Below are 14476 nucleotides of genomic sequence, written 5' to 3' on the forward strand. Positions count from 1 at the left end.
GATTGAATTTCCAAATTCGGATAAAACTATGCAATCTCTAGTAATTACAAAAGAAAGATATGGATGTAAATATATTAATATAGAAAGTAAAGTATACTTTAATTTATTATAACATTTTTTAAGATAAAATATTATTGTGCAGTTCTCTTGGCCTAAGCTTCTTCAGTTTGGCAGCTTCAAAGTAGCAAGACAAAAAGGAAAGAATGAGAAAAGAGACATACTTTTCAGCCAAAAAGAAGTTTCAAAGTCATAATGAAGTTTGGTTTATGAGCCTAATATGGAGCAATGAACCAAAACAAAATATACAAGGCACACTAACTCATATATTTGAATATGAGTGAAGAAAATTGACATGCATGTTAGGCCAAGCAAATCTGATGATACGAAGAAACCCTGTTGGCACAAAGGGAAGTGGTAGCCTACACAAAGTAGATTGATATGCGCCCTAGCTTTGTATCGAGTAATGGGACCTTGAAGTGTAAAATCCTCTCCCAATTTTATTTGAGATCGAGATTGATTGGAAGTTTTCCTTCCTCTACCTATTTTGATTGATTAATAATAGTATGAAAGCTTAATTAGGAGAGAGTTCACTGATCTCACAAAGTTTAGATGAAAATTTTGTTTACTTCTTCATTAAACAATCTAGCCTTTAAATCCACCGCCGAGGCGCGATATTCCCTACTTGTAAGGAGTGATAAGTACAACCTCATCCTGAATTATTTCAATAAAATAAAAATATTATCCTAAATTATCAACGACTAAATGACGGCTAAAAATCAACAACTAATAATAAATAACAACTAAAAAACTAACAAGTAGAATATCTTCACACTAATCCACAGACTGCTTGAAATTCCCATGAAAAATCTCTTTAAAATATTCTGAAATGGTGCCAGGTGGAGTGTTGTACTCCACTTTTCTTCTATTTCGTATCATCACTCTCTCCCTCCAAAGCAGGATGTTTCTCCATAAGTTGGCTGGCACTCTCCAAGAAGCATCTGCTAGAGATAAACCATCCCAATGAACCAAAACTTGGGTAGTTCCTGAGACCATCTTTTTATCCAATATAGCTTTTGGTGTAGGAACAATTTCTCCTTGGTAAAAAATAGGTAACTGGGGCGGAATGTCTGATGAATTTCCTTGAAATTTCTTTAAACAGGAAATATGGAAGACAGGGTGGATTTTGGAAGAGGGAGGAAGAGTGAGATATGGGCCAGACCCTATTTTTGCTTCAACTGGCAAAGGTCCATATCATTTTGGTGACATTTTCATGTTGCTTTTAGTGCCATGGGATAGTTGTCTGTATAGTTGGAGCTTGACTAAGACCAGATCTCCTTCCGTAAAAGGAACCTCCTGGTGGTGCTTATCATAAGATGATTTCATAAGATTTCGGGCATGTGAATGTCTCTCCCTCAAAAGTTGCAAAGTTCGATCACAAGTTGCAATTCTTGGTCTACTGCTTCAATATGGGCAGCACCTGGACAGTAAGTCAAGAGGTGCGGAGGTGCCCGGCCATAAACAATTTCGAATGGAGTAGTTCACAGAGATGAATGGTACCCGGTCTTGTATAAAGATTCAGCCCAAGATATCCAATTGAACCAATTTTTTGGCTTGTTACCTGTAAAACATTGCAGATACATCTTGATGGTTTTGTTAACCACTTTGGTTTGGCCGCCATTTTGAGGGTGATAAGTTCAGCTAAAGCATAATTTGGTTATACACAAATTGAATAATCCACTCCAAAGAGCTTGTCAAAATTACATCCCTGTCACTTACAATTATTTTGGGTAAACCATGCAACTTATAGATATTATCAGAAAAAAATACAAGCCACTGAAGCTGCTGAATAAGGATGTGCTAGTGGAAGAAAATGAGCATATTTGGAGAAGCAATCAACTACCACTAGTAGGAAAAATTTTCCATATGACAGTGGTAAGGCATCAATAAACTCGAGTGACATATATACCCGTACCTAGTAGGGAACTGGGAGAGGCTGCAGAAGTCCCGCTGGTTGTAAAGTCTCAGATTTATTCTGACATACCACACAACTGCGAATGTAATTTTGTATATGCTGTTTCATTAGCCATTAAAAGTCAGCAGCGACACCATTAAGAGTTTTCTGATATCCCTCACGGTATTGATCGTGCAAGGCAGAGAGAATAGTCTGGATGAAGGAGAGCTCGGCTCAACATAAGCTTTGTGCTTGTAGTAAATCAATAGTGTCATGATCTTTGTGACCAAGTCTGTTAGAGCTATAGAATTTGCAATTTCTGATTTTAGAGGATCAAAAAGCTCTAATTGTGGCATTAAAATTGCAGATAGCATTCCACCATCTTCATCTTGTCGTGACAAGGCATTTGCAACTTTGTTTTCTCTTCCTGCTCTATACTCTACTATGAAATCAAATCCCAAAATTTGGACAGTCAATGTTGCTGAGGTGAAGTGGTAATACGTTGGTCCAAGAGGCACTTAAGAGAATAATGATCTGTTCTAATTAAGAATTTTCTGCCCCACAAAAATATCTGCAATGACGAACAGCTTTGGTGAGACCAACAAGTTTCTTCTCATAGGCTGGTAAGTGAAGGTGGTGCTGTGCCAATGGTCTGCTGAAAAATGCTACAGGTCCGCCTTCTTGTTGTAAGACTGCTCCCAAGCCACTATCAGATGCATACACTCTACCCCAAAACTTTAGTTGAAATCCTGCAGTGCCAAGACTGGAGTGGTCGTCATGGCCTGTTTAATAACCTCAAATGCAGCTTTTGAGCCAGTCATCCAAGTCAAAGAGTTTTTCCGTAGCATATTGATTATGGGAGCTGCCAACACGCCATAACTTTGGACGAATTTTTTATAGTAGCCTGTAAGTCCCAAAGTTCCCCATAATGCTCTGATTATGGTTGGTTGTGGCCAATTACTCATGGCTACAATTTTTTCTTCATCTGCTTGCAGCCCTTTGCTGAAATTATATTACCAACAAAAAGTTAAGATAATTCTACTGCTTGTCTTTACAAGTTTCTATAAATCTGATGAAACAAAATTTATAAAACCCATAAAAGCAAATTAATCTTTAAGAAAGGGAAATTTGTAAAAATACTTTATGTCAACTTTGAATGAATTCTCAAGATAAATAGTGTTCTGTTGAGTAGAGTGTAATCTTAGAACCATAAAAAAGCAGCTGAAGGCAAAACAAAATCAAATGGAACATCTAAAAAATTTGCTTACATTTCCTAAACCTTCATCGACATCAATTGTTGTAGATGATTTCCATAGTTCACCAGAGACTTACAATCTGAAAGCACAAAAGAGCTGTTTAATGCTGATATAGTACCAGAAGCAACTATTTCCCCAAATTTGCTCAAAATAAAAATCAGGCTAAGACCATTTCCCAGAAAAGATGGTTATCCAGAGATTCCACAATCAAAGCTCCGAATGGCATCCTGCAGAATTGTTATGTCAGCAGCAAAAAAAGCACAGCGCATATGCAAGGAATGCGAAGAGGGAATGGATATTTCTTGTGGAACAGGTTAAGCTACCAGCATACAATTAAGTTTATGGTGGGCGCAGTTCAAGCAATTGATGAGATATAGGATCAAGATCTAACGAAGGCTGAGCTGATTACAGTGAGAAAAGAAGAGATATTGGTGGCTGTTTTTGAACTGTAACTTTATGCAATATATGGTAGCAGCAGAAGGCAAGAAAGGAGAAGAGAAGAAATGAGAGGACGAAGAAGCATACCGGACTTCAGAATTTTCACAATAAAAATTGATAATGTAGATAGTGCCCATACTCCTACCTGGAGTAATAGGAGACAAGGGATATTTTTTGCAAGGATATAGTTCCATGTAGAATATATGAAGAATATACACTAACAGGAAAAAAATTTTAGCAATTTAAAAAAAAGTTTGATAACCTGAGATAGCGCACATGCCCTACGGTTGATTGCCATGACCTGAAAGGAAGCAACGTATTCACTTTACTATCTAATAAAAAAGCCAGTGAAACATTAAGTAAAAAAAATTCTCAGGTACAAAAACATATTTCCATTAATAACTTACAAAATTTAACATTCATGAGGAACTCCAACAAGCTAGAAAATTCTCTAGATTGTACAAAGCGTAATATGGTTTTTAGTAACCTCTAGGTTGTGAAACATGCAGTGTCTCTTTACACAGCTTCATGTACATTATATTATCACCAATAATCAGCACAAGAACAACATCCATCATGGAAATGATGGAAACGGTTGGTATCTCTAACAATGATCTCCCTGTTTGTAGCCTTTGAAATGAGTTTTACTGCCATGTGGCAATCTTCACACATCCTAAGGTTCTTGATTACAATGATGGGTGATCCAGAAGGCATTCTCATGAGACCATATGCAATGGCTAACTTCTCACTGTGATAACTAAGATAATCATCCTTCTGCTCATCCTCTACATCATGCAGTACGGCACCATTATGTGGAACATATCCCAATGGCTTAATCATAGTCAATAGTTCCTTTACTTTTGAATAAATCTGATGGTACTCCGGATGCTTAAAGTCTTCTGAAAGAAAAATATGAGCGGCATTTCTTATCTCTATCCAGCTCACCCCAGGTTCTTTCTTAATGTTTATGTCCCTCATTAATTTCCGCATCTTGACAACTCCATCCCACCTCTTTGTCTTGGCATACATATTAGATAAGAGGATATATGTTCCCACATCATTAGAATCCATCTGTAGGACCAATTCTGCAACACGCATTCCCAAATCATAGTTTTGATGGACATGACAAGCATTAAGTAAAGTACGCCAGGCAACAGCATCCCATTGTACAGGTATAGACTTCATAAAATTCCAAGCATCATCAAGTCGTCCAGCCCTGCTCAGAAGGCCAAGGATACATGTATAGTGCTCCAATCCAGGTTCAATAGCATTCTGTTTCATTAAGTAGTTCAGATAGTAGAAACCCTCTTGCACCATCCCAAGATGACTACATGCAGATAGAATCCCTACAAAAGTTACATAGTTAGGATGCTCTTCTGAAGCTAACATTTCTTGAAAAACTCGAAGAGCATCCTTACCTAGCCCATGATGTGAATACCCACATATCATTGCATTCCAAGTAATGACATCTCGATTTATCATATCTGAAAATATGATATATGCCGATTTAATGATGCCACCCTTAGCATACATATTGATCAAAGCATTTCCAACAATGATATGATCCTTAAAACCTGACTTCTCAATGCATGCATGTAGCAAGTGTCCATGTCTTAGAGCAGACAACCCTGCACTAGCATTCAATAAGACAGCAAAAGTGATCTCATTGGCTCTTGTGTCTTCAAATTGCATTTTAGCAAACAAATTTAATGCTTTCTCAAAGCAACCATTATGGAAATAAGCAGTTATAGCTGCTGTCCACAACACCACATTTTGATTTTGCAATCCATCAAAAACTCTATGTGCGTTTAAAGCATCTCCACATCTGCCATACATGTTAATTGCTGCACTGTTAACATAAGCATCACATTTAACATTAGACATCAACATCCTACCATGAACTTGCAAACCTAATTTTAAATTTTTAAGACAAGCACAAAGTCCAAAAACATTAACATAAGTAACAATATCCCACTCCACATTCTCAATTACCATCTTCCTCAAAATTTCTAAACCTTCCATCAAATACCCATTTTCCATAAGACCAATCAGAACTGAGTTATAGGCAAAGATATCATTTCTAGGCACTGAATCGGAAATCCTCATAGCCTCTTGTATTGTCAAACACTTTGAATACATATGTATAAGAGCATTCCTTACATACTGATGAAACACCAAGCCGGACTTGAATGCAAAACCATGACATTGTATGCCCACCTCAATTCTTCCACTATCAGAGCATGAAGACAGTGCAGTAGCAAAAATATATTCATTCGGGCTTATATCGCTCTCGGCAATCATATGTTTCAGCAAGCTAATTACTTCCAACGAAAAGCCATTATGTAAATATCCAGCCATCAAAGCACTCCAAGAAACCACGTTTCTCTGCTGCATATTATCAAATAGCTTACGGGCAATCAAAACTTGGTCACATTTTGCATAAAAGTTCACTAAGGAATTCATTTCAAAAATGTGGATTTTGGTGGTTTGGTTAGTTATGATTAAATGGGCATGGATCATCTTACCATTTTTAAGGTTTTTAGCATCAGTTGATAGTTTTAAGAGCTTTATAGGCAACCTCAGCATTGAATTGAACAAGATATAGTAATGTGGAACCTTCAAAGAGGCTGTCTAAGACTCAGCTTTCAACTCTTTTTTATTTCCATGGCGGTTGAGAATGCCTCTCCATGTTAACAACACTTCGGAAAGAATTAAAAACCTCAATATTAGCACCACCGGATTCCAATAATTAGACAAATAAATCGAAGGTTTGAGAGTATTAGACTTAAAGGGCAGTTTTGGCATAATGTTTTTCCTTAGAAATTTGTCATAATCTTTTTTTAAATAAATACATAAATAAATAAAGTTTTTTTTTGTAAATAATAAATAAAGTTTAATGAACATTGAAAAAAATAAAGTTTAATAGATTAAATAACTTTCTTAATAAAAAAAGTAGATTACACATTTGACCTAACTACCACTGCGTTCTCTTATTAAATAGACATAAATTTGTTTTACATATAACATAAAGAAACTACATTACCCAAATGCAAAACTGGCATATTAATCTCACCCCTTATAATCTATATTAAAAAAAAATTAAATTTAGTATATCATTTTCACCTATATACCAAATAAATAAATAATTAACATATATTTATTAATTTTAAATGATAAAATATACATTAATTATTTAAAATCAAAATAAAAAATGTATACGCTAAACTTGTACTAAACATGAAAAGGTGAAATCGTCTGCCAAACAAGTTTTTAAAAAAAGAAAAAAAATAGGAGCCAAAGATGCTATAATCCATGCAACTATTGTTTTTTTTTTCTTCAACCATTACAATTGTTGTTTGATGGGAGTAAGGTGAACTTTGAACTCGAGATCCGTTTCCAAGGCGTGAATTTGAAAGCCCTTAACCATTGTGGTACTATCTGGTGGTTTCATGCAATCAGTGTTTGAGTGGGTTGGTTTGCATGTTAAAACTGATTTTCTTTTTTGGTTTTTGCGTGATTGAATGAGACTATGACACTCTGGCTAAAGATATTCTCGCGGCTTTTTAAGAAATACAAAAACAAGCCACTGAGGCGAGTCCAGAGAATGATATAGGGTCGTTGTCCGAGTAATTAACTGTGACAAAATTAACATAGTAGCTCGACTTCTTGCAAAGGACCTAACTGTCTTTTCTCTTCAGAACACGGATTGAAAAGGTTCAAAGGACTCCAAATTTACAGGATATTAGTCCGACTCCACTAGGTTTATGAAAGATTATTTACCTTATAATTTTTTAGATTGGCTTAGTTGATTTTCTCGCATCTTTAAGCGTATTTATCTATTTTTATATAGGAAAGCAACAATTCATCCGAACAAACATATTAAAGAAAATGAAGGACAAAAGAATTCTAAGAAAATGATTTAAAAAATCGAAATACTTTTTGCTTTGACTGCCAACTTTTTTTTAAGGAATCCTTATTAACATATACTTTTTTTTATTTGACATTGCACTTTCTCAAGTAGAAAAGAATAATAGATTAAAGATTGAACTATAAAGAAAATGGCTAAAAAGGAGTTTGTCACCACCCGAACCCAAGGTTGGACCGGCATTAGGATACGGGTGATGCACATGGCTACCAATGTCCAAAGCAAGCCTAAGCTTGAGTTTTTACCTCACAATATGAGCATAAATATGTTATATAAAGTTTACTATTATTCATGCAATATTCATTGCTAATCAAATATTATATATATAAGGGTGAATTTAACTCTATTATGTATTATATACAAACCATTATGTATAAAATAGACTATATACAACTAATTAACTTATATTGCGGAGTATTCTAGAATATTTAAATACTAATACATATAAAACTATAAATGTATGGCATTGCCATCTCGGAAGAAAAGTGTGAGACTGATCAAAACAAGACTAGAAGAAATCTTAACTTGTCACTTGGAAAAGAAAATATTTAAGATTGCCAGTCTCGCGAGTGAGTTAATATCATATAAATTTATAGTCACATTATGGGTACATACATTTACATATACATAGTGTATACATATTTATATACATGAAACATACTTCATGATAGCCAAAATCACAAAGATTTAAATTAAAATTACCAATTAAGACGAGAACATTAGCAGAACCCTAATCTATAATCCTAGTAGCTAATAAGCTCTCTTAATCTAATATGATTGGCGCCGAGAGAGTTAAGTTTGACTAAGAACCTTAAATCTCGTCATGTCACTTATTCTAATATAGCCAGCGCCCAAACCGAACTTCAACTAGGGACCTTCTATCCTGACAACCACTAATCCTCATTGGTCTAGAGTGACTCTGCTCGACCATGGCATCTTATAACATATATATATCTCATATATTTATTAAACACCAGTGTATACACAATTTTGATGTCACCAATCAAGTAACATGTTCTGTTATAACTTTCGTCCCAAAACAATCACTTCTCATCAAAGCATCATAATCACAATCACAATCTTAATCTATAATATGAATTACATCTCTAGAATCACATATATGTGGGTGGCGGTTTTAGGCACACATCCAAGTGTCTTTAGCGACTACGGTACTGTAACGCTTTTCAACCTAATTGGAAACAGACTAACTAATCACAAAGACTAGCACGGAGATGGGAGTCCCCACCTGGGTAATTTACCAGGACACTTTTACTAATAAGTGATGTTTCTCAATTCCATAAGGATCTGGAAGCCAACTTCCTTATTTGTATATATTTATCTTTAATTTTATTATTTAACGGGCTACTCCCTATAAATACAACAATTACACATCAAACTCTACAACATGTGAGATCTACTTGAGTCTAACCCGTTTTATTAAAGCCTAGCCCGTACTCAAAGTTATTAACCTAACTTACTAGTGAATTATGTACAAGCCCACCTAGTCTAGCCCAATTACAAGCTATGCTCTAATTTTCAACCTTTAAACCTAATAGACTACTTTTTATAAAAAGGCATGAGTTCAGTGATCTTAGGTCTAAATATGGCCCAATTAATTCAATTAAAGTAGATCTTAGGTCTATATAGATTTTAAAGCATAATTACCATTAATTAACCTAATGGCCTACAGTTTTCATACCAGCTCCACTTTTAAGGCCTATTGTCTATATGTCAGTTTTAATCACACAACAAATACTTGGCATGCATCCCAGATAAAGAGAAAATTAAAGTGTAGAAAATAAATCTAGCTATTACAATCTGCCTATAACTAAAAAATGAAAGAAGAAGACATCTAGAATTAAGTTACAGTTTATAAAATCGCCAAAAATACATCAGAAACTCTAAAACCATACTGAAATCATGCATAGTCGATGTCAGCACTCCTTTTACGTATCTAAATATCCAGGGAAAAATGAAAAACCCTATATGATGGGAGTTACTACTTTCTCAGGTCTCGGAAGGCAAAGAACAGACGAATCTAAGGCTGGGTCGAGGTTAATCCAGCTAGAATTATCTTTTTGAAATCAATTTGGACCTAATTGTTAGAAAAAATTAAATTTGAGGATCAAAACGGTAATTTTTATGAAATCAGGGACTAAACTGTAAATTTTAAGACTTCCTCTATAGAGCCAACCGGTTCTTTATAGAACTGATTGGAATTTGACTCCTCGACGTCATTTTTTCAAATGATTTTACATCCAGATACAGATTCTAGAAGGTTTCATTGATGATAATCATTATTTTATCGATACTTACTCAAATTTTGAATAAATAAATGGAATATTTATCAATATTTCCTAGAATTCAGCCCTTTCTTTAGGATATCTTTTGAAACCCTACCTCTATAAATAGTAAGATGTATTTAGGGTTTCAGGAAGTGGGCAAGAATTAAAATTCGACCGCAAGTGAAATCAAGAAAAAAGAAACATTGAGAAAGAAAGAAATAAGAGAAAATAAAAAAATAAAAAGAATTGCACTGACGGTTGTAGTTATATTCGAAGACTCAAGCCACTTAAGAAAGAGTGATTTTAGGAAACAAGCCACTTAAGAAAGAGCACTTTTGGAAACCTTTTTTTTAATTCACAGAAGATTTTATAAAGTCAGATCCAGCTCTGGATTCCTACTCAGTTTTTAGTTCAACTATCTCCTCATCGTCCGAGACTCACAGATCTAAAATACACAGTGACAACTTGAGAGTTTCTTACAGCATACATCTGATCCATCATAAAAAGTGGTTCTTTCATTCCTTTTATTTTTTTTATATTACTCGTTCTTAGAAGCATGATTAGGGTTTATCTTTAATAAATATGATTAGATTAGGTTTTCATTAATATGCATAATAATAGAGTTTTAAATATAATATCTTAGATATGATATTTTGCCAATTAGGATTTTAGATTTGATTAAAAACATGTTATAGGATTAATATTTAGATCTTTTTGTTAATATGATTTAGTAATAAAGTCTAAATAAAACATGATTCTTTTTGTTTCAATAACCTTTTGTTAGTTTATACAATTTTAGGGTTTTAGTGATTTAGGTTTTTTTAGCTTCTGTAACTTTTATTTCATTATTTTTTATCCATTTTATCTCATTCTAATTAGTTTTTAACACCTATGCACGTGAAAATTGACTCTAGAATGTGAGCTTGTACTAGTGAACAGAGGAAAAAATGACAAAAATCTGTCATAAGACTCTTGAGCCGAACGGCTCTTCATGCATAGCTGATCGGCTAATCAAGCTGGAAACTTCATTTTTTTTGTATTTTTGGCGTATTTCGATGTATTATTGGCCTCTGTATAGTTTTAGGTCTTTCAGTTTTGCAATCGTAGTAGTAGGCAGGTTGTAATAGTTAGGGTATTTCTTTCTGCTCTGTTTTCTTTATTTTTGTTTATTATGTTAACCCAATACATGATTAAGTGATTGATTAATAAAAATAGGCCACACGAACTTAGGGCTAAAAACTCATCCAACATGAATTTGATAGTCTAATAGGCTAATCCACTTTAATTGAGCCTAAACCCTAAAAATCCAACTAGACTAGCGGACTTTGGCATGTTTAGTTAGGGTTTGAACTTAGTTAGGGTTGAGATCACAATAATGGGCCTTTTCATAACAAGTAGTCCAACAGGCTTAAAGGCTGGAATCCAAAGAGCATAACATGTAATTGGATTAGAATGGGTGGGTCTTATACATAATTAGTTAGTAAGTTAAATGAATAACTTAAATATGGGCTAGGCTTGGATAAAATAGGCTAGACATAGGGGCATTGTATGTTGTTTTTGGTATGCATGTGTAAAAAATACTTGCATTTATAGGGAATATTTTGTTAAACAATAAATTTAAAGACTAATATACACAAATAAGGAAGTTGGCTTTCGGATCCATCTTTGGACATTAGGGCATGAGCTTCTTTATGGAATTTGAGAAACGTCACTAATCAGTAAAAGTGGCCCGGTGATTATTTGGGTGGCGACTCCCATCTCAGCGCTAATCTCGATGACTAGTTAGCATGTTCTCGATTAGGTTAAAAAACTTTACAGTGTTGTAGTCGCTAAAGACACTTGGGTGCGCGCCTGAAACCTCCGCCCACACTGGCGACTCTACTAGGGATAAGAGAAGCTAATTCTAGTGTATATTTTTCTTTAAATTTATTATTTAATAGATTGTTCTCGCATTACTACAGTTTCACACACTATACACATTGGTTCCTATAACCTTGATGGCATCGGCTAGCGGTTCTTTAGTTCTACTCGATCTTAGAATTACGACACTAGCTACCATCACTCACAAGTAATGAGTGAATGTCCTTCGATGCATGGACCCTTGAATGAGGAGACAAGCCAAGGAAGAATACTTTTTGCTTGTGGGAGCCTTTTATCCTTACCCAAGAGTCAGATCATGGTAATGACCATAGCAATCACCCTTAGGTACCTTGTTACTTGCTATATGAGATGTTTTTCCTTGTAAGTGTTTCGAGCCCAAATATTGAAAGGCCTTGCCTAAATTTGGAACCAACTCCCAGACCCAAAATATGCAGGTTTTTATGCTTACACTAGGAAACATCACCTTGTTTGATTTAAATCTGCTTTAAGAGATTATGGCATGCGCCTCGGGCCTACTATCCCCTATTGATAGAAAGTCCAAGCTAAAAATTCTAGGAAATAAAGACTCACCACGAACCGTGTACAGGAGTAATAAGGTTGGAAGGATGAATTATAAACTATTGTGTATGTGCTAACCTTTTTTCTTTTTTCCTTATGCATAGTATATGCATCATGCATCGCGTGCGTCATACTAACCTTTTCTTTTTTAACCATATAGACTCTCCTGTGGGTTGAAAGAGGCAAGATAGTGGGAGGTTGAAAAGAGTGCCTATTTCCTTGAGAATTAGAGCTGTGTTAGAGCATTTAGAAAGACTAAAACGCCAAGAAGAGATGGCCAAGGCTTAAAGATGTTGATTTGGATGGGCTTGATGACGAAGGCAATAAGAAAGAATCAAGAAAGGATCCATTTTTCACAAGGTTCAATTACAAGGTCAAGAGAAGCTTCAAAAGTCCTTAAATGCCTATATGCAAGAGTAGGCTAACAATAGAAGTCCAATAGAATTCGACCTAAATGAAATTCATAAAGAATGAACTTTGTTTAATGTTCTTAAAATCTAAGTTTATGAAGGCTAAATGGACTTTGTTTAATGTTCTTCAAAATCAAGTTTACGATGGCTTTGTTTAACTCTAATATCCTATTTGGTTAGATGTTAGAGCTTCTTATGCTTGTAAGGAAACTCATATTAGATCATATTAGTTAAGTAAGAGTTCTATTCTTCTTAGGACTTTGGATATATCTTTAAAACATGTCAAATTCATATGCCTTTTTCAAATTATGATTAAATAAAGTTTTTACTTTCTTTCAAGCCAAAATTGCTTGTATCTTGTATTCTTGTTTGAATGCAAAACTTACTTATCAAGGAGTTGATCTATCCTTGTGTCGTACTTGGGATTGGGGTTTAAGGGACTTAGGTTTTCTTAGGTTTTAATTCTTGATCATCTTACAATTTGATTAGAGAATCCTAGGGTTTGATTTCAAGTTATTCTTTGGGTTTTCAAGTTAGTGATTCACGAGTTTATAAAGATTAGAGTTTGTGGGTTCTATTCTTGGAGGTTCTTAAACATTTGGTATCAGAGCTTTTAGCTCTTGAATTAGATAACTTATCCTTCTTTAATGTTATTTTATTGTGTTCTTTAGGTTTCCAAATGATTTAATTCGTTTCTTGATAACAATCTTGACTATTCTTGTTTAGTTTGTTCTGAGATTCGAAAAGAAAATAATGAAAATAGAAAAAAGAAAGAAAAGAAAGAAAAAGAAAGACATAAAGAAAGTAAAAAAAAAATCAAATCTTGAAAGAATTCGATCTCTAAGTGTGATTCTTGAAGAATCTTGATTTTGATAAGGTTATTGACTTTGTCTTGAATTCAGTTGGTGTTTTAATGAAACCCTATTGCTAATTTCATATTTCATGATGATATTAGAATTGTTATGAGTCATAACATTGTATAATGACCAATATAAATTGGAGAGAGAAAGGAGTAAGGCTGAAAGTAGCAAAATTGAGGGAGAAAAATCAAGGAGTGTTAAAAATACAAAAGAGAGTGAGGTTCGGCCTAGAGAGAAAAATAAGAGAAAGGGAGAGTTTTTTTGCTAGCAAAAGTAAGGTAAGACATGCATTTCACTCAAGTAAGTTGTCTAGAGTTACTTATAAAGATATTTACTTGAACACTACTGAAATTGGTCTTTCCTTACCTAATGCATTTGCTAACCTTTTGTAGGAATTTGCTGATATCTTTCCCAAGGAGATGCTAAGTGGTTTACCACCTCAAAGAGGGATTAAGCATCAAATAGACCTCACTCCAGAGGATGTCATACCAAATAGACTAGCCTATAGAAGTAATCTAGAGGAGACAAAGGAGCTTCAAAGGTAAGTTGATGAATTGATGTCTAAAAAGCTTAAGTCCTTGTTCTGTTCCGATCATTTTGGTTCCAAAGAAGGATAACACTTGGAGAATTTGTATTGACTGTCGTGCAATTAATAAAATAACGGTAAAGTATCATCATCCTATCCTTAGGTTAGAAGATATGCTTGATGAGATGCTTGATGAGTTGCATGGTGCATGTTACTTTACTAAGATTGATTTGCGTTCAGGATATTATCAAATTCGCATGAAAGTTGGGGATGAGTGCAAAATAGCATTTAAGACTAAGTATGGTCTTTATGAGTGGCTTGTAATACCATTTGGGCTTAGTAATGCACCTAGCACATTCATGAGGTTGATGAACCATGTATTGTGT

General features: G+C 34.5%; 1 protein-coding gene and 1 long non-coding RNA gene across 6 annotated transcripts; one reads left to right on the plus strand and one right to left on the minus strand.

Annotated features, from left to right (window-relative positions):
- The first annotated feature begins 379 nt into the window (after positions 1-379).
- Positions 380-2987, plus strand: LOC125370730. Its single transcript, XR_007216823.1, has 2 exons — positions 380-1036; positions 1160-2987. It is a non-coding gene; the product is annotated as an uncharacterized LOC125370730 (long non-coding RNA).
- LOC8264270 (pentatricopeptide repeat-containing protein At5g39680) lies at positions 1697-6473 on the minus strand. Of its 5 annotated transcripts, XM_025159204.2 has the most exons (5): positions 4053-6473; positions 3908-3946; positions 3377-3434; positions 3220-3286; positions 1697-2953 (listed from the first exon to the last, which is right to left on the minus strand). In XM_025159204.2, exon 1 carries the CDS (start codon positions 6229-6231, stop codon positions 4189-4191), a length of 2043 nt encoding a protein of 680 aa, XP_025014972.1. In that variant the 5' UTR covers positions 6232-6473; the 3' UTR covers positions 1697-2953; positions 3220-3286; positions 3377-3434; positions 3908-3946; positions 4053-4188. The 5 variants fall into 5 exon arrangements, with proteins under 5 accessions (XP_025014972.1, XP_048233353.1, XP_048233351.1 ...); XM_048377396.1 differs by lacking the exon at positions 3377-3434 and having other exon boundaries at positions 4133-6473; XM_048377394.1 differs by having other exon boundaries at positions 3220-3434; positions 4133-6473.
- Between the last annotated feature and the right edge of the window lie 8003 nt (positions 6474-14476).

The sequence above is a fragment of the Ricinus communis genome, chromosome 7, assembly GCF_019578655.1.
Source record: "Ricinus communis isolate WT05 ecotype wild-type chromosome 7, ASM1957865v1, whole genome shotgun sequence".
NCBI classification, from domain to species: Eukaryota; Viridiplantae; Streptophyta; class Magnoliopsida; order Malpighiales; family Euphorbiaceae; genus Ricinus; species Ricinus communis.

Bases quoted from the DNA above. Each gene is read 5' to 3' on its own strand.
- LOC8264270 (XM_048377396.1), bottom strand. From the start codon at position 6,231: ATGCTGAGGTTGCCTATAAAGCTCTTAAAACTATCAACTGATGCTAAA.